This window comes from Carcharhinus amblyrhynchos, chromosome 1 (genome assembly GCF_965287045.1).
Source record: "Carcharhinus amblyrhynchos chromosome 1, sCarAmb.v2.hapA, whole genome shotgun sequence".
Lineage (NCBI taxonomy): Eukaryota > Metazoa > Chordata > Chondrichthyes > Carcharhiniformes > Carcharhinidae > Carcharhinus > Carcharhinus amblyrhynchos.
Window position 1 is genome coordinate 126,638,096 of NC_137324.1, and position 20,612 is coordinate 126,658,707.

General features: G+C 42.5%; 1 protein-coding gene across 2 annotated transcripts in view; it reads right to left on the bottom strand.

Moving 5' to 3' along the window:
* Positions 1–214: 214 nt before the first annotated feature.
* Positions 215–20,612, bottom strand: part of LOC145344886 (small integral membrane protein 31-like) — a 40,573-nt gene continuing 20,175 nt past the window's right edge. For both annotated transcript variants that reach the window (XM_080192174.1, XM_080192165.1), the window contains exons 4-5: positions 851–954; positions 215–272 (exon numbers count right to left, since the gene is read on the bottom strand). In XM_080192174.1, coding sequence (XP_080048300.1) covers positions 269–272; positions 851–954 — 108 coding nt within the window. In that variant the 3' untranslated portion in view covers positions 215–268. The remainder of the gene's footprint in view (positions 273–850; positions 955–20,612) is intronic.

Genomic DNA, 20,612 nt, shown 5'->3' on the forward strand with positions numbered 1-20,612 from the left:
GACTGAAAAAAACAGTGATTAAAAACAAGAAACTCCCAAAGTGCAAATAACAAGTGAAACTATAGTGACATTACCATCAGCCTCCTGAAAGAATGGAATTGGTTCTTTAAAACCAATGTTTTCTGTTAGGCTATAATGTTTGTTTGCAGCTGCAATCAATTAAATAGACCTTACTCTTAACAAACCTTAAGGGAAGGGAACTCTTGAATGTAGAGGCATACATCTTCTTTGCAAACACTTGTGCCTTTGCATTTTCCTTCTCCATCTTTTACCTGAAAGTAAGAATCGAAGAAAATTGGTGGTTTGCCATCTAACATTCAACTGAATGTGACATTGTCTCCTCAGGAATGCAGTCAGTACAGAGCATTGTTAAACTTGCACTCTGAATTTTTGAAGTTCTTTTTGTACAAGTTTGAAGGCTTGACTTGTGCTGTTCATTCAATTAACCTCTCTCGTTATTTGCCATAGAGTTTTTTTGAAAGAGATGTTTGTTGCTTTTGAGCGCTCTGGATCCGCGCTAAATGTTAATGAACCTCTAGAAAATTCCATGTAGTTTTACTCTTAAAGCATAACTAGAAGAAAATCTTGCACGTGGAGATTTATCAGGGGTCTTTGTTCTGAGTGAATCTTGTTTTGTGAAAAGTAACACCTTCCTTTATGTCTAGATATAAAATTCAGGTTTTTTTGACACTGGTTGCTTTCATCAAAAAGCTGCAACTGATTTTAATTATTTGATTTAGGCAAATACAACACACCTCGCAAAACATATTTATTAAATTATGCTCTAGTGTTTAACAGTATCTTATGCTCAGCATCAAATGATTCACAGAGTAGGACCCATTCCACTTACCTGCTTTCTGTCCACTGATTAGCAGAAAACTTGCACATACAACAAAAAAGATGTGGAAGAGGTGCTGAAATCTCATTTTGACTTCTCTGCCCGGAGAGGTTGAACTGAAACAGACAGAACACAAAATTTCCCAGCTCTGACTAAAATAAAAGTCTTCACTTTGCCAACCGTATCTGGCACAAATCACGCTCTAGTGGCAAGCCCCTAACTGAACTGAGCTGCTGCATTTTCCAGCAAGGTTAATGATCACATCAGGCAAGGTTATTGGTTATTAGCTGTGGTCAGGGCCTCTCTCTTTGTATGGCGTAAACTCACACCCCCTCTTTTCCATAAGCAAACAACTGAGAAGAAAGCTATGTAAATAGTAATTGTCTGTACGTGGATGGGTAAGCTTGCTCCAAAACAAAAGGATGACCCTCTTTACATTCAGCCTGTCAGGGAAGAATATGAATAAAACGTAATGCTTCCCCATTTGCAAGTGTTTGACTTTGTATTTCACATATTGATCCCATATGTAGAAAGCCCTGAGCAGAACAGAGAGGACTTCCCCTCTCGCTCTGCGATTTGATTTGATTCATTATTGTCACATGTATTACTATACAGTGAAAAACATTGTTTCTTGCATGCTGTTCATAGTATACGGTTCATAGAGAAGGAGAGGAGAGAGTGCCATGCTGGTTGTAAGAATGTGAAAGCACATCCCTAGTAATTTTGTGTTTCTAGTTTTATTACGCATCTTAGTCTCTTTGAATGACTGCATGATCTTGCATTCTGATAAACTATTTCAACAGGTTTTACAAAGGTAATTTTACATCATACCGCAGGTGTTCAACTCAGGAACCTCCTGCTACCAACAGTAACACCAGAGATTAACATGCTAGGTTAATTAATGTAACTGGAAAGTTGTGACCAGCACCAGGCACTGACAGCTCTTGCACACTCAGAAAAGTAGCTTCAGTGCACTTTTTCATTTTGCTACGTTTCTTTCCTTCTACAGTGAGCCACCTCCACAAACTCTTGATCTGTGCCACCCCCACCCCCCTCTTAAACACCATGGCACAGAATTTCCTGGGGTGTTTGCTTGTTATGTTGGGCAATTAGGGAAAATGCTGTCAAAATATGATTCATTATTATCTCCATTATGAAAGCTGGGTTTGCTTTCAGCTCCACAACTCTACCAATCTCTGCACTCCCTTCTGCCCTCTACCCTTTACATTCCCCTATGTCACTTCCAGGTTTAACTTCCACCCCTCACCATGCTAGCCTCCCATACTCAATCTCTCTGGAATTCCCTGTGAAACTGGCCTGCCTCTCATTTTCTATATGCTTACTGTTCTAACCGAGACCAGTAACCCAGTCCACTACACAAACCAGTCTCCCATCCATTGACTCTGCCTACACTTCCTGCTGCTTTGGAAAGGATGTGGATATGCCGGCGTTGGACTGGGGTAAACACAGTAAGAAGTCTGACAACACCAGGTTGAAGTCCAACTGATTTATTTGATAGTAAACTTACAAGCTTTCGAGGTTAAACTTTCCTTCAGGTGAATGGATAATTTCATTCCATTCACCTGAAGAAAAGTTTAACCTCGAAAGCTTGTGAGTTTACTATCAAATAAATCGGTTGGACTTAAACCTGGTGTTGTCAGACTTTTTACTGCTTTGGAAAGGAGCCAACATAATCAAGGACCCCATACACCCCGGGCATTGTCTTCCACCTTCTTCCATCAGGAAAGAGATGCAAAAGTCTGAGATCACGTATCAACCAACACAAGAACAGCTTCTTTCCTGCTGCTGTCAGACTTTTGAATAGGCCTATCTCCCATTAAGTTGATCTTTTTCTACACCCTAGCTATGACTGTAATGCTACATTCTGCACTTCTCCTTTCCTCCTCCTCATCTACTCTATGAATGGTATGCTCTGTGTTTCTTAGTGTGCAAGAAACAATACTTTTCACTGTATACCAATACATGTGACAATAATAAGTCAAATCAAAATATTACAATTGCATGTATTATATGTTGTTCTGCACAATATTTATTCCTCAATCAACACCATGCACAACAGTTAATCCAGTCATTATCACACTGCCATTTATAGAATCTTGCTATGTGCAAGTTTACAACAGTGACAACACTTCATAAGTACTTCATTGGCTATAAACACTTTGAGAAGTCCTGAGGGAATGAAAGACACATCAGTTCAAGTTTTTTTCTTTTTATAAAAGGCAATCTAACTAAGTTTTAAGACACCATTCCTAATCCCTCCCCTTCCTGGAATAGTAGCCATTTCCTTAGCCCTCTCATAAAACATCTTGAGAGATGTTTAGACTGAAAATATTATGTGCAAGTTGTTGTTTTGCTGCTGTGTTGCTCAAGCACAAGTTTTGCACAATGTGCTGCAAGACAAAAATAAAACTAGCACAAACTAATTTGAAAATACCTTAAGCTTCTATTCTATGATTCTCTGTGAAAGTTCTTTTGTACCCGTGCTTGGGATAGGATTCCCAGACTGAGTATTCCAGCAGCAGTTTACACTTCTTTGTTAGATGCAGGTCAGTAAGAATTAACACAAAGTGCTAATGGCTCTTTCATCTGTGCCAAACTTCTCCATTCTGGGACTGTGAATTTAACCGTAAATTGGTGTTTTTGCATTTGATGCTTCCTTCATTCATCAATTTGTTAACTCTCAAGGTTTAAATACTGAAAATAATTCTCTTGGCCTGATGGTAGAATTGTCTACATTATTGCTGTCAGCAAAGGAAGATGGTTTTATCATTGTAAACATGGAGTGATGGTACATTACATCACTTTCTTATCACCTACATCCACTTTTTGGAGGTTAGGGTGGAGGAGACAAGGGTTTACAGCCGAGGGGGAAAAACAGGGAATTATTTTTGCAATGTAGGATAATCCTGGAATAGTCAACAGTTTTAGCAAATGAGAGGGACATAGTCATAGAGTTTTACAACACAAATGAGGCCCTTCTGCCCATCATGTCTGTACTAGCCTACACACATCTATCTGTTCTAATTAATTTTCTAGCACTTGCTCCATAGTTTCATACGTAATGGCTTCTACCAACATTTCAGGCAGTGTGTTCCAGATTCCCACAGCCTCTGGGTGACAAAGTCTTTCCTCAAACCCCTCCTTACTTTAAGTGTATGCTCCCCCCCCCTTCTGCTAAGAGGAAACATTCCTTCCTGTCTACCCTAACCATGTCCCTCACAATTTTTGTACATCTCAATCGGGTCCCCCCTTAGCCTTCTCTGCTCTAAGAGAAACAACCGTAGCCTAACGCAGTGTAGCTCAGGACCCAGTAGTGTTTTATGTGATTCCAGCGCCCCCCCCCCCCGCCCCCCCCCCAACACAATCTAGTAAAATTTAGTCAGACCAGGAGTCTATGTAGGACTTGAGCACAAGGATGATGAAGGCATGGAAACTGATACAGTTTAGGTTGCAGGCAGCAGAGATCTGGAGGTGGGGTGGGCTGTTAACGCGCAAATAAGTGCGGCGTGCAGGAATGGAACGGCAATAATTATGGGGGATTTCAATCTACATATTGATTGGTCGACCCATGTTGGACGCGGTGGGCTCGAGGAGGAGTTCTTGGAATGCTGCCAGGATAGTTTCCTTGAACAGTGTGTGTTGGAGCCGACGAGGGAGCGAGCTATCTTGGATCTGGTGTTATGTAATGAGGCGGGTAGAATTAGGGACCTTGTGGTGAAGGATCGTCTTGGGGAGAGTGATCATTGTATGGTGGAGTTTCTGGTGCAGATGGAGGAGGAGAAAATGGGTTCCCGGACACGCGTCCTTTGTTTGAACGGAGGGGAGTACGGTAGGATGAGAGAAGAATTGGCGAATGTTGACTGGGGGAGCGCGTTGGAAGGTAGGTCTGCTGAGGAGCAGTGGAGGATCTTTAAGGAGATCTTTCTTGGTGCTCAGCAGAAATTTATTCCGATGGTTAAAAAGGACCGTAGGAGGAGAGGTAATAAGCCGTGGATAACGAAGGAGGTGAAGGAAAGTGTTAAAAGCGGATGCGTTTAGAGTAGCTAAGAGTAGTGGGTGAGAAGAGGATTGGGAGAGGTTTAAGTGTCAACAAAGATTGACAAAGAAGTTGATAAAGAAGGGTAGGAGAAAATATGAAGCTGGACTAGCGCTTAATATAAAAAAGGATAGCAAGAGTTTTTATAAATATATAAAAAGGAAGAGGCTGGCTAGGGTGAACGTTGGACCCTTAGAGGATTAGAGGGGGGACTTAGTGGTAGGGGATGGGGAAATGGCTGAGGTCTTGAATAACTTTTTTGTTTCAGTCTTCACGGAGGAGGACGTGAATAATTTGCCGGGTGTTAGCGATGGAAAGGTGGTAGGACTGGAGGGTCTCAATGACATTATTGTTACTAGAGAGGTGGTGCTCGACAGACTGGAGGGACTGTTTGTGGACAAGTCCCCAGGACTGGATGGAATGCATCCGAGGGTTCTGAAAGAAATGACAGAGGTGATAGTGGATGCCTTGGTGGTTATTTTCCAAACGTCGCTGGATTCCGGGGAAGTGCCGGAAGATTGGAAAACGGCTAATGTTACGCCGTTGTTTAAGAAGTGTGGCAGGCAAAAGGCAGGGAATTATAGGCCGGTTAGTTTAACGTCTGTTGTAGGTAAAATGTTAGAATCCGTCATCAAGGAGGAAATAGCGAGGCATCTTGAGGGGAATTGCTTGATAGAGCAGACGCAGCACGGTTTCGTTAAGGGGAAGTCGTGTCTGACAAATTTATTGGAGTTCTATGAGGATGTGTCTAGGGCGGTGGATAGAGGAGAGCCGATGGATGTGGTCTTTCTTGATTTTCAGAAGGCGTTTGACAAGGTACCTCACAAGAGGTTATTGCAGAAGGTAAGGGGGCATGGAGTTGGGGGTAGGGTGTTAGCGTGGATAGAGGATTGGTTGTCAGATAAGAGGCAGAGAGTGGGGGTTAATGGGTGCTATTCGGATTGGCGGTTGGTGACTAGTGGAGTGCCCCAGGGGTCGGTGCTGGGGCCTCAGCTATTTACCATTTATATAGATGATCTGGAGGAGGGAACTGAGTGTATGGTGTCGAAATTTGCTGATGACACCAAGATTGGTGGAATGGCAAATTGCGCGGAGGGTGTGGAGAGTCTGCAGAAGGATCCAGATAGGCTGGGCGAATGGGCCAGGAACTGGCAAATGGAATTTAATGTTGGCAAGTGCGAGGTGGTCCACTTTGGTAGGAATAATGGTAGGAAGGACTATTACTTACGTGGCGAAAAACTGCAGCAGGCGACGGTGCAGAGGGACCTCAGGGTCCTTGTGCATGAGTCGCAAAAACCCAGCCTGCAGGTGCAGCAGGTGGTCAGGAAGGCTAATGGGATGCTGACCTTCATAGCGAGGGGGATTGAATATAAAAGTAGGGAGGTCTTGCTGCAGCTGTATAGGGCATTGGTGAGGCCGCAGCTGGAGTACTGTGTGCAGTTTTGGTCGCCCCACTTACGCAAGGATATTTTGGCCTTGGAGTGAGTGCAGAGGAGGTTTACTAGGCTGATACCGGAGTTGAGGGGGTTGAACTATGAGGAGAGGCTGAATAAACTAGGCTTGTACTCGTTAGAGTTTAGAAGAATGAGGGGAGATCTCATTGAGACATATAAGATGATGAATGGGATGGATAGGATAGAGGTGGAGAGGCTCTTCCCGCTCAGAAAGGACAGTAGGACTAGGGGGCACAGCCTCAAGATAAAGGGGGGGCAGTTTAGAACGGAGTTGAGGAGGAACTTCTTCACTCAAAGGGTGGTGAATCTCTGGAATTCTCTGCCCGTTGAAGTGGTGGAGGCTATCTCACTAAATATTTTTAAGACGCGGGTTGATGGGTTTTTGATAAGCGAGGGGATTAAGGGTTATGGGGAGAGGGCGGGAATGTGAAACTGAGCCACGACAGATCAGCCATGATCTTATTGAATGGCGGGGCAGGCTCGAAGGGCTAGATGGCCTACTCCTGCTCCTATTTCTTATGTTCTCATGTTATGAGCACTTGGCACGTCATAACTTTCAAAGCTAAGGACCAAGTGCTGGTAAATGGGATTAGGTAGGAGGTCAGGTGTTTCTCATGTGCCAGTGCAGATTCAATGGGCTGAAGGGCCATTTTTGCAGTGTATGATTCTATGATTCTATGTAGCTGCTTTTAGGTTGTTCGACATGCCAATGCTGAGAGCTGTTCTGTTTCATTTTGTAAGCTCCATTGCTGTATCATGCTTCCAAACCCACTCACCAGTCTGATAAAAATGTTACTAGATTGGCGTGTACTTTTAAGAGCAGGTTAAAAAACACACAGTCCTGAAATAGATTTATGATATCTCTGAGGTCTGAATTTCAGACTTACCATTGTCTTCAGCGGGGCTAATTAATCCTATACAGAATGGCCTGCTGAATAATAAGGAAACAATGAGATCAGGAGTTTCAGATGAGATTTTGAATTGAGCATTTTCTTTCCACCCTGACTGTAAGATGTAAAAAAAATTGCAAGCATTTATATAACAATGATAAATTTCTAAAAGAAAAATACAGCTAACAGACTTTTACACTCCTGGGTTGGGGTGGGGGTGGGGAGGGTGGTGAGGGCATGCTGGTGTAGGGCAGCATGATGGCACAGTGGTTATGGCACAGTGGTTAGTACTGCTGCCTCACAAGGCCAGAGACCTGAGTTTGATTCCCAGCTTGGGTCACTATCTGTGTGGCGTCTGTACTTTCTCCCTGTGCCTGCGTGGATTTCCTCCCACAGTCTGAAAGACGTGTTGGTTGGGTGCATTGGCCATGCTAAATTTTCCCTCGGTATACCCGAACAGGCACTGGAGCGTGGCAACTAGGGGATTTTCACAGTAACTTAATTGGAATGTAAATGCAACCTACTTGTGACACCAAAAAATAAACTTTAAAAACATAAGGCTGGGGGTTTTGGGGGGAAATGTGCTTTGGGACACAGATTTAAGGTGCTGGGGAGCAGGTACAGAGGAGATGTCAGGGGTAAGTTTTTCACTCAGAGGATGGTGAGTGAGTGGAATCGGCTGCCGTCAGTGGTGTTGGAGGTGAACTCGTTGGGGTCTTTTAAGAGACTTCTGGATGAATACGTGGGATTTAATGGGATTGAGCGTTATAGATAGGCCAGGTAGGTAGAAATATGATCGGTGCAACTTGTGGGCCGAAGGGCCTGTTTGTGCTGTAGTGTTCTATGTTCTATGGGTACAGTCCACCTGAGCTCCTGACCACTAGAAATACATTTTCCAAAAATATACTTTCTTCATAACATTTGTACCAGAACGCAACAAAACCAGGGAGGCAGTGGCATTGTAGTATTATCATTGGGCTAGTAATCAGAGGCCTAGTGTAATGCTCTGGGGACCCGGGTTTGAATCTTACCACGGCAGATGGTGAAATATGAGTTCAATAAAAAACTGGAATTAAAAGTCTAATGATAACCATGAAATCATTGTGATAAAAACCCATCTGATTCACTAATGTCCTTTAGGAAGCAAATTTGCCATCCTTACATGGTTTGGCCTACGTATGACTCTAGACCTTTAGCAATGTGGTTGACTCTTAAATGCCTTCAGGAATGGGCAACAAATGCTGGCCTAGCCAGTAACGCCCACAACCCAAGAATAAATAATAAAACAATTTCCACATGAAAATTACAGAAAGTATACTGAAATTCTACTCCTTTTCCATACAGTTCCATTCTAATGTGCCTTACTACAATTTCAATACTTTTGTTATTCACAATGGACATTCCTTGCCCAAGGGAATCTTCCAAAAGGGACAGATATGAGAAGTTTAGCATTAAACACTCTGCTGTGAATTCAATCTTTGTGGGTGAGTAGGTAGGAGTGGGGTAACTTCTCCCAATTGGTTATGATTCCATTGGAATCACAGAAAAAAACGATTGTCTATTTACCTTCCGCTGACATTATGGAAAGCAACTGAAGAAAATACCTGAGGAAAATCTTGCCTGAAGACTGAATGATTTCTAGATTTCTCCATTCTAACGGTCACATCATGCTCAAGCTGCTTTCTGGATTGCTTGACATGCCAATGCTGAGAGTTGCCCGGTTTTGTTTTGTAGGTTGCTGTTTAATGCCTCCAGCCCCAGTACTCAGTCCGACATGAAACATTTATTAGATTGGAGTGTATTTTTAAGAGCAGGCTTATAAAAACCTACAGACCTGAAGCAGGTTTATTGTGTGTCTGAGGTCTGAATTTCAGACTTTTCGTTGTCTTCAGAGACAGTTAAACCTAGGAATATGCAACTGTTTAAAGTTAGAAAAGCCAATCAGCATCAAACTATAAAACATTCTGAACAGATGATTCAAGTTCACACTTCAACCATTTGTCCTTGATGATCTGGGTACTATTCCATTAGAACTAACAGAATATGGTAACAAGTAACTGTAGATAAAAGCAAAATACTGCGGATGCTGGAATCTGAACAAAAATGGAAAATGCTAGAAAATCTCAGCAGGTCTGACAGCATCTATGGAGAGAGAGTAGAGTCAAATCTTCAAGTCTGGATGACCCTTCATCAAGTAGCTGTAGGTTCGCTGAATCAGAGGTAGAGAACTGAGTTTTGCCTGCCCTGAGTCTGGAGACGGCCTGGAAGATGAGAGAGCCAATAAAATGGCAGTGGAAGACATCAAAAGGGAAACTGACATCTTCCCAACACCACTGGATATTTCCAAAAGTGGGAGTGGTGGTGGTACCAACTAGCTGGAGGTGTGACCAATTCATTCAATTAAGTGATTAATTAATGGCCACTCGATCCTCAGGCCAGCATGTTACTGATGGTGGAATGGACCCCATCAGAGGGCAAGATCATCTCAGTCTGTTGAAGCAGCTTCTCAGCGACTTCCCACAGGGACGGGAGGCCCTCATTTCTGGCTGCTTCATGACTTATAGGCAGGACCCCTGGGAGCAACCCCTGTTCTAGTGCTGTCACTGGAAGGTTCATCCCTCTGATCCCCTGCATGGCCCAGCCACATCCGAAAAAATCCTTTCACAGAAATCCAGTCACAGAAAGCCTGCAGTGCATTAGGAGGCCGTTCAGCCCATCAAGTCCGCACCGACAACAATCCCACCCAAGCCCTATCTCCGAAACCCCACATATTTACCCAGCTCATCCCTCTACCAGTCAATGGCCCCTCTCCTCCCCACACCCTCAGCAGTGGCCACCCATATGGGTGGCTTAGAGAGGCAAGTTGTTGAACATCACTCCTGGCTGCCACTGATATAGTTACTCCCCTGCAGTATTGCTGTTTGTCCACACTAGCTTGGGGCCCACTTTCAGCTCTGGAGGCAGAACTTTGTTGCTCCCTGCAGATAAAACACTGCATATTTCTGAACTGTGCTCATCATCCCAGTGTAAGATTTCACCTACTTTCCTCTCCACTCTCTGCCTCCCAAGGTCAAGTCAATGTGGTGGTAAATACCACTCTGACTATGCCATTGCTATTTTCTGCCTCTAGGTAAAGAAGTGAGACATATTCTCAATGCTTTCAAACTGAACAGCTAACAAAAAATCTTCTTTGCAAGGAGTATATATTGACATTGTGCAATAATGTAAAACAAGCTTATTCACGAACCCCTGGTTAGTGTCTAAATTTCCTCCACAGAGCTGCAAATGAAAGGCCAGTCCTCTGAAGTGATGGAAATGTTTGTACTCGCAGTACTGTTACCATAATTTGACTGTACAGGTATCTCCATTTATTCTCAGAATGAGATAAGCTATTTCCAATGGAAGCACATCCTAAGACATCGAAGAAATGCACATAATTCCTGCTTTTTACAGAACACCAAGTGGTTTTCTTTTCAATAAGTTTTTAAGTTTAAATTTATTTCTTTATTAGTGTCACAAGTAGGCTTATATTAACATTGCAATGAAGTTACTGTGAAAATCCCCTAGTCACCACATTTCGGCATCTGTTTGGGTGCACTGGGAGAATTTAGCATGGCCAATCCACGTAACCAGCAGATCTTTCAGACAGTGGAAGGAAACTGGAACTCCCGAAGGAAACACATGCAGACACAAGGTCCCTGGTGCTGTGAGGCAGCAGTACTAACCACTGTGCCACTGTACCACCCCAGTGAATAAAATTTTGCTGTAACTCAAAATTAAACTAAAACTGGGTACTGGATAGCTGACCAAGTTCATTAACAGCAGGAGCGGTACAAAGTTAGCTACAATAGAAATGCTCGGTTGAGCATTACTGCAAGCCGCTGTGGCTGTGAAAAAGGGAGCCTTGTTAGCCTGCTAAATATAGTGAGTTAAGCTCTGTTTTAGAGCCAGGCAACACTCCATTGAACCCACACTCCTGTTGTGGTAATGACAATGTTGCAGATAAATAGATGAAAGAATGGTTGAGTTGGCAGGTAATCATGTGGGTCTGCTCACTGGCACTACAGCAGGTGATAAAATCTTGTCTTGTTGTGAGTGTGCACCAGTACCAGTGGAGAACAATGGGTGCTTAGCAGGCAGTTACTGCAGTATGTAATGCAGTCAGAGCTCTGGTAAACATTACGGCTGTGGAAGAGAGGTTGAGAGATTTATGACTGTCTGCAGAAGTTTGAGATTGAACAAGAACTGTTAATTCTTTTCCATGTAGCTGCTTAGAAAGAGATGTGAGCAGCTCTTGATCATCGCGTAGTGGGTGTCCCAGTGGACAGGAATACACTTAACAAAGGAAAATCTCAACAAAGAACTATTTTGGTTCCCAAATATGTGAGAAATGTCTGCTCTTTGTGGTAATTTGCAGCTTGCAAATAAAATGGTGAGACATGGTCTTGAAAACTATGCACTCCCTGAGAGTGAGCAGGCAGATTCCAGAGTCAGGCATTGCCAATGAGCAATAACAAATTAAATGGCCATTCATCAGTCAGAATGCTTCCAAACCAGGAACAACTCAACTCATGGTCAACCCCATGATGCCTTTAGTGGCAATGAATAGCTATCATATAATCACACCATATCTGTACTCCTGAACTTGCAATACTTCTCAAGGTTATAGTGATTCGCTTACTTTATTTAAAATGTGAAATAACCTCCTCAGCAAACTTGTTGGCTCTTCTTGGAGCACATATAGTCAAATCTTAAGGCCCTCAGATCTTGTCATTGTCTACTGGACTGCAGAGTACTGTGCACCAGTGTAGAATCACTCATCCCGTACCATTCTTGTAGATACCCAGCTCAACACTATAATCATCTTGGGTATCCTCCAATCAACTCAACTCCCCTGCCTCCCAATTCTGAGCAACATCCCGCCCACTCACGTAAGGAGGGAATTGCAACAAGAAAGTTCCTGGAGAAGGTTTTACATTAACCCAAGCCTGCCACTACACAAGGTCCTTCATACCTTAACAATCTACTTGCTGCTCACCTCCCATCAGCCTGTGTGGCTAAAACCACCGTGCCAGGGAATAACAGCAGAAGACCTATAACAGCAGGAATGGAACCAGCACTAAAAACCATCAACCCATCACGCATCCCAATGCCAACCCACCTGCCATAGCAACATTGAGCATATTATCACACATTGGGTTTCACATCTGAGGACATGGGTATTCCAGACTCCAGCCATTTATTGGCTTTGTCAACTGTGCCACTGGAGCACACTAATCCCACTTTCTAATGAGGCACGAAAGCACTGAGTCCATGATACACAAAAGACTAAGGGGCACTCTCCAATGGGCACATTGTTTCATGTTTTTCATCACCAGTGATATGTGATATTCTGTGAAAATACTTGAGTTTTGTGAATGCTGCTTGTGAACTGAAGCATGGAAAAGCTTATGGTTTTAATGTTGTGCTCACATCCTGATGCTGGTTCATCTCCAAAGGTGCCGGTGCATTATCTGTTTATTGATCTGGCATCACATGGAAACCGGCACGTCTGATCTGAAGAACTGCTGATAACAGAACAAACACCTCTGCAAGTCGATATGTCCCTCTTCACTGACAGACCACAAGATGTGAACCCAGTAGTACTTATCCAGAGGGGCAGCTCTTTCTCAAGCAGTTTTAAACGTCAAGATTGCATAAGGAAAGTCCAGCTAGAAATGCTGAGTTTCACAGACATTCAAAAAATGAAAGAAAAGGTAACTGTTGCAGAGTTTTCATTTGTTCAGCTAATTTACATAAGTTAGACTGTACCTTTGATTTGAAGAATAACACATTGATTTTAGGAGCAGCATTGTTCCTTTCAGCTAAAATAGTTTGTCCACTGATGGTGGAGCATAGGCACCCGAGCACTCCATAAGATGGTCTGCATGTTCACCATTGTACTGTGAGTTTTCCTCATTTGCACATTCTCCCTGTGTCTGTGCATGTTTTCTCTGGGTAGTCCAGTTTTCTCCCACAGTCCAAGATGGCAGGTTAGATGGATAGGCCATGCTAAATTGTCCCTTAGTACCAGGGGGATTAGTAGGGTAAAAATGTGGGGTAATGGGGATAGGGCCTTGGTGAGATTGATGTAAATGTAGATTCAATGGGCCGAGTGGCCTCCTTCTGCACTGTAGGGATTCTATGACCTCTATTTTCTCCTGTTGATTGAACATGAAATGTGAAGATAGATTTTATGAAATTGTGTTGCTGCTATAGAAGAGATCAATCATGGGCAGAGGTTAATGTATTCCACAGGGTTTTCCCTCCATTAAACCTAAATTCTGTGAAATGTGGATGCATGGCTAATGCACAAAACTATGGATGAAGGAGGAATCCTTAAATTCTATTCTATGAAGAATTGCAGAATTTGAATAGGGAACGACTGCATTTAATTGAAGATACAATTAGAAGGTAAAAGCTGAGCTGCATGGTGGCAGAATGGTTAGCACTGTTGTCTCACAGTGCCAGGGACCCAGGTTCAATTCTGACCTTGGGTGACTGTGTGGAGTTTCCTCGTGTCTGCTCCCTGTGTCTGTGTGGGTTTCGTCTGGGTGCTCTGGTTTCCTCCCACAGTCCAAGGATGTGTAAGTTAGGTGGACTGGCCACGGTAAATTGTCAATTAGTGGGGGTCAATGGGTGCTATTCAGATTGGCGGTTGGTGACTAGCGGAGTGCCCCAGGGGTCAGTGCTGGGGCCTCAGCTATTTACCATTTATATAGATGATCTGGAGGAGGGAACCGAGTGTATGGTGTCGAAATTTGCTGATGACACCAAGATTGGTGGAACGGCAAATTGTGCGGAGGGTGTGGAAAGTCTGCAGAAGGATCTAGATAGGCTGGGCGAATGGGCCAGGAACTGGCAAATGGAATTTAATGTTGGCAAGTGCGAGGTGGTCCACTTTGGTAGGAATAATGGTAGGAAGGACTGTTACTTACATGGCGAAAAACTGCAGCATGCGACGGTGCAGAGGGACCGCGGGGTCCTTGTGCATGAGTCGCAAAAACCCAGCTTGCAGGTGCAGCAGGTGGTCAGGAAGGCGAACGGGATGCTGACCTTCATAGCGAGGGGGATTGAATATAAAAGTAGGGAGGTCTTGCTGCAACTGTACAGGGCACTGGTGAGGCTGCAGCTGGAGTACTGTGTGCAGTTTTTGTCGCCGCACTTACGCAAGGATTTTTTGGCCTTGGAGTGAGTGCAGAGGAGGTTTACTAGGCTGATACCGGAGTTGAGGGGGTTGAACTATGAGGAGAGGCTGAATAAACTAGGCTTGTACTCGTTAGAGTTTAGAAGAATGAGGGGAGATCTCATTGAGACATATAAGATGATGAATGGGATGGATAGGATAGAGGTGGAGAGGCTCTTCTCGCTCAGAAAGGACAGTAGGACTAGAGGGCACAGCCTCAAGATAAAGGGGGGGCGGTTTAGAACGGAGTTGAGGAGGAACTTCTTCACTCAAAGGGTGGTGAATCTCTGGAATTCTCTGCCCGTTGAAGTGGTGGAGGCTGCCTCGCTAAATATTTTTAAGACACGGGTTGATTGGTTTTTGATAGGCAAGGGGATTAAGGGTTATGGGGAGAGGGTGGGAAGGTGGAACTGAGACACGACAGATCAGCCATGATCTTATTGAATGGCGGGGCAGGCTCGAAGGGCTAGATGGCCTACTCCTGCTCCTATTTCTTATGTTCTTATGTCTCGAGATATATAGGTTAGGGGATTCACAGGGTAAATATGTGGGGTACCACACCACCGCAGTGTAACTCAAACTGAACCAGAAGCCATCCTTACAAGGGGCATTTTACCCACTACAGATTTTTTCATTGTATTTATGTTTATATGAATACTGCACAACAATGACAATGGTATTCCCAATTACTCATTTCATAATGTAGTGTAGAACAGAATGCAATTGGTAACAATGACTATTTTGTTAAGAATCTGGAAGCATAATGTGAGGTTATAGCCCCAATCTAATAGATCTGGCAAACTTGTCCCAGGATCTGGTTGCTATAAAGCTGGAATAGGTGCAAAAAAAATTTACAAAGTTGTCTCTTGGAGTACTGTGCTCATTTCTGGTCACCTCATTACAGGAAGGAAGTTGGAAGCTATGGAAAGGGTGCAGAGGAGATTTACAAGGATGTTGCCTGGATTGGGTGGCATTCCTTATGAGGTTAGGCTGAGGGAGCTTGGCCTTTTCTCCTTAGAGAGACGAAGGATGAGAGATGACTTGATAGAAATGTGTAAGGTGTTGAGAGGTATTGATCAGGTGGATCCTCAGAGGCTTTTCCAAGGGCTGGAATGGTTGCTACGAGAGAACACAGGTTTAAGGTGCTGGGGAGTAGGTACAGAGGAGATATCAGGGGTAAGTTTTTCACTCAGAGGGTGGTGGCTGAGTGGAATCAGCTGCTGTCGGTGGTGGTGGAGGCAAATTCGATAGGGTCTTTCAAGAGACTTCTGGATGAGTACATAAGACTTAATAGTATTGAGGGTTATAGGTAAGCCTAATAGGTATGGATATCATCCATATCACCTGAAGGGCCTGTTTGTGCTGTAGTTTTTCTAAGTTCTATGTTCTATTATCAGGACAGGAAGGTTTGAATAATAAGGAGAGGCTGGATAGGCTTGGACTTTTTTCGGATACAATTACAGCATTTAAAAGACATTTGGACAGGTACATGTATGTGAAACATTTAGAGAGAAATGGGCCAAATGCAGGCAAATGGAACTATTGGTTCGGTTTAGGAAACCTGGTCAGCATGGACATATTGGGCCAAAGGGTCTGTTTTCATGCTGTATATCTCCATGACTAGTTACTACTCAGCCAACTTTGGGTTATAATATACTAAATTGCCCATATGTAATTTTCTGGAGTGTGTAGGATAAATTCCCAGCACAATGTGATCTTACACCAGCAGCTAATCTAATGGAAATTTTGGCTGGCAACTCAATACTGAGAGGAATGGGAGGTGGCTGTGTGTGAAGGTTCAACATGGATTTCAAGTGTTTGCCTTTTCCAGAGGTGCATGTTGGTTGGTGAATGGAGGTGGACAACGCAAAACTAAATCTATTGTGGAAGAATGAAACAAAGTTTGTGGGTAAGTGTTAGTATATGTGGAATGGGATAGCATGTGTATGTTAAGATGAATGGAGAGAGGATTGCCATAGGAAACCTGCTAACCTCAAATGATCCATTTAATACATGGGTACTATCTAGAGTACTTTCCATCCTTGGAATCCATGGTGCCTGAGAGAATTGTGTCCTATTAATCTGATACTTCCTTTCCATAAGGTAAATGACAATCGTGTTGCTTCTTGCAAGCATTTGTCATTAACCTTTTTGTGACCCATCCACAGGATATAAGAATAGTATTTGTCTATAACTTTCTTGCATTGCACAGGGCTTCCAATCAACCGCACTTCTGCAGTGGAGACAGGAGACCAGAATTGTGAAATCAATTAGATTTTAGTCATGAATGAATAAGTAATCTCAAAAATGTAAAATTAAACAAACTAATAGGGATTCATTCACATTGATAAACTTTATTTAATTTCTGTGCATTTTTAAATCAACTCCTTCTTAAGAAATTACACTATTAATAAAATCTTGCGGAATTCATTACTTCCATTGAAGTTATCAAAAATTAAAATTAAGAGAGACATTTAACAATCTGTTGAATCAATAGGATTAGTTTTATATATTACCTAAAGGTAAAATTACCCTCAGTGTGTCCAAATTATTAATGAAAGTGACAAAATTGTATTTAATGCAAACCAGTTGCACTCAAACTTATGATACGCTTAAAACACAGACAAAACATCCTGGTAGAGAATCGGCAATATAAAATAGCATCCAACATCATGACAATGTGTATTGATTATGAACAGGCTATATCATTCTAACACTCTTAATGTAGTCAGATTCTGCATTATTGAAGATTTTAATCTTCCATTTTCCTATATCAGGATTTCTCAGCAATTTTGTGAAGATCAAGCAATCTCACATTCTAAGGAGGTTCCCTGTCAGTGGGATTTAACACAGTAAAAAGTCTGACACCACCAGGTTTTAGTCCAACCTATTGCTCCTTCCACTCACATTATCAGCCACTTCAGGTCTTGAACAGCAGGTTAGGTGTAAGGATTCGCATTTTAATCAGTAATCTCTAAACTGTCTGTGCTTTATATGCTCTGTCTGAGGCCAGAACTCTCCATTCACCTGATGAAGAGGCAGTCCCCTCGAAAGCTTGTGAGTATATTATCAAATAAATAGGTTGGACTAAAACCTGGTGTTGTCAGACTTTTTACTGTGTTTACGCCAGTCCAACGCCGGCATACCCACAGTGGGATTTAACTCAGAGGATTGCAGTCCAATCTTTAACCAGATCGTCCTACAATTACAGATTTTCTACTGGCAGCATGGGATTGGAGAATCATTTCCTCTTGTGCTACAACAGCTAGATATAATAGGATGGTGCGGTGATCAGGCTTCTGAAATATCATTCACACATTTTACACATGGGCAAATTCTTATTGAGTCTGGTACGCCAGTCCCTTGCTATATTCCAGCACCTCATACAAAATGTGAGAACCAGCGATTGCCAGCAAGGTACTTGAATATGAGGAGATCTCACCCAACGCCAGTACGGTTTTCACCCATATATGTATATACTTCCCAGTAGTGGTCACTGGGGAACATCAGGAGTCTTTTTTATTCTCAGTTAAGGTTAACTGCAGCAACCACAATTACGCCTGAGATCTGTTAAGTCATCGCAAAGAAATTCATTTCAGATTGAATGGATTTAGAGCCATTTGAGGTTTCTTTACCTTTGTGGATTATTTACTGAATTGGATAAACACAAAAGTGTAAGTCTCGCATGGAAACAACAAAATGCCTCAGTGTTATAAACACTTAAAAAATTAACACTTCAAATATTTACAATTTATCTATTTATAACACAGTCAGTTATTTATATATAGCTTTGTGGTAGAGGTAGATACTGGAAGCATTTGTTTTGTTAAATGATTCTCTTCAGGAGTTCAGCCCCCTCATCAGGCCCAGGCTAAATTCATCAAGATGAAGATACACATATTTCAAGGCTGATATGACTTTTCTCTCTCGGTGAATCTGCTGACATTGAAACATTGGATCCTGACAGATTCAGCAGCAAAAGCAAACAGCTTCTTCACAAGAAGTGCAAGATCTGGCATTGCCCCCAGCTCAGCATTTGCTTCTTAAGGGATGAGTAGAAGTTTCATCATGAGAAGAACTCCAGAAACAGGGGAGACTTGACATAAACAAGCCTTCCCTGCTTTCTTCGTGATTCCTCCAGTGTAAGTGAAGGCAGAAGAAACCTGTGGAACTTCTGAGCCTTTGCATCAAAGTGCATGTTCTTCTTTCTAATTTTCTGTCCTTTCTTTGTGCTCTCCAGGAATATTTGATCTGTATGGTGGTTCCACGAAGGTTTGATTAGCAAACAGAATATGCCAAAAACATAGAAACCGAAAATAACAATTAACATGATCAGTATTGTGTGACACTCGTGATGCACACAATACAAGTCAACCAAGGTAAACAATTTTTACCACATTCATTATGGATAGGGATTCAAGGTGTGGAAAATGAAAAGAAAGCATTGGCTCAGAAATTTGCCAGGCTTACATATGAACAAAAGATTCTGAAGTTCAAAAAATTAACCTATTCTAAATTCTCCTTTCCACTAAGTCACGCCTTACTTGAAATAATTCAATGCCTTCACTAATATAACAGATGAAGGAACTTCTGACAAACATGTTAAGTGCTCATGTAAAATGCCTCATAACATAATTTTCAAACCCTTACAGAGAGTGATATAAATTAGGAACGAGTCCATCCATCTCACTTTATCATTTCTGTTCATGTTCTACGAGCAAAATGGACCATTTTACTTCCTTTCAACATCAGTGCCAAACCCAAGTACAACTACAGAAATAAAAACCAATTATATCAGATATACATAGGAAGCTTGTCAGGAAAAAAAAAGGACAAAGAGCAAAGGACAAAGAAAATTACAGCACAGGAACAGGCCCTTAGGCCCTTTGGCCCTTCAAGCCTGCACCGACCATGCTGCCTGACTTAACTAAAACCCCCTACCCTTCTGGGGATTATATGCCTCTATTCCCATCCTATTCATGTACTTGTCAAGGTACCCTTTAAAAGTCACTCCCATATCCGCTTCCAGTACATCCCCCGGCAACGAGTTCCAGGCACCCACCGATCTCTGTGTAAAAAATCTGTCTCATATCTCCTTTAAACCTTGCCCCTTGCACCTTAAACCTGTGCCCCTTAGTAATTGACTCTTCCACCCTGGGAAAAAGCTTCTGACTATCCACTCTGTCCATGCCTCTCATAATCTTGTAGACTTTTATCAGGTCTCCCCTCAACCTCCATCACTCTAGTGAGGACAAACCAAGTTTCTCCAATCTCTCCTCATAGCTAATGCCCTCCATATCAGGCAACATCCTGGTAAATCTTTTCTGTATGCTCTCCAAAGCCTCCACATCCTTCTGGTAGTGTGGCGACCAGAATTGAACACTATATTCCAAGTGCGGCCTAACTAAGGTTCTATAAAGCTACAACCTTGCCAATTTTTAAACTCAATGCCCCGGCCGATGAAGGCAAGCTTGCCATATGCCATCTTGACAACTTCTTTGCCTGCATTGCCACTTTCAGTGACCGTGTACCTGTACACCCAGATCCCTTTGGCTATCAATACTCTTCAGGGTTCTGAGAGTGAGCGTGTAAAGTTTTTCTCATCTCAAAATTATATCTTTTAGAGTTCTGTGAACCCACTGCGCAACTCCAGTATTTACTGCTTTTATTATAGATTTTCAGCAATGTCATCCCCCAACACTTAAATACACAGCAAGCATGCTGACAGATATGTGATACAACATGTAATTGTGCACTCCTTAAAGCTGTTGTAAAAATAATACTCATGTTTGATTTGGTCTTCTTATACCCAATAACAGAGAATATTGCAAATAGACTTATATCTGCCTGTATCAGCATTCACTGACTGTGGATTTTATTGAATATCTGTTCTTGTTGGCTTCACTTTAATCATATCATAATTGGAGTGATACCAATTGGGCTCAGACTTCCTTTACATAACTAGCCTCAATATAATGTATACAAACATTCCAGTGCACAATTACTCAAATCTTCTTAACATATCAAACATACTCAATATATCTGATCTTAAATATACCTAACCTCCCTATGTACACAATCCCCTTTACATAAACACCAAAATATACATGGTCAACTCAGTGCACACCATGTCTATAATGCATCACCT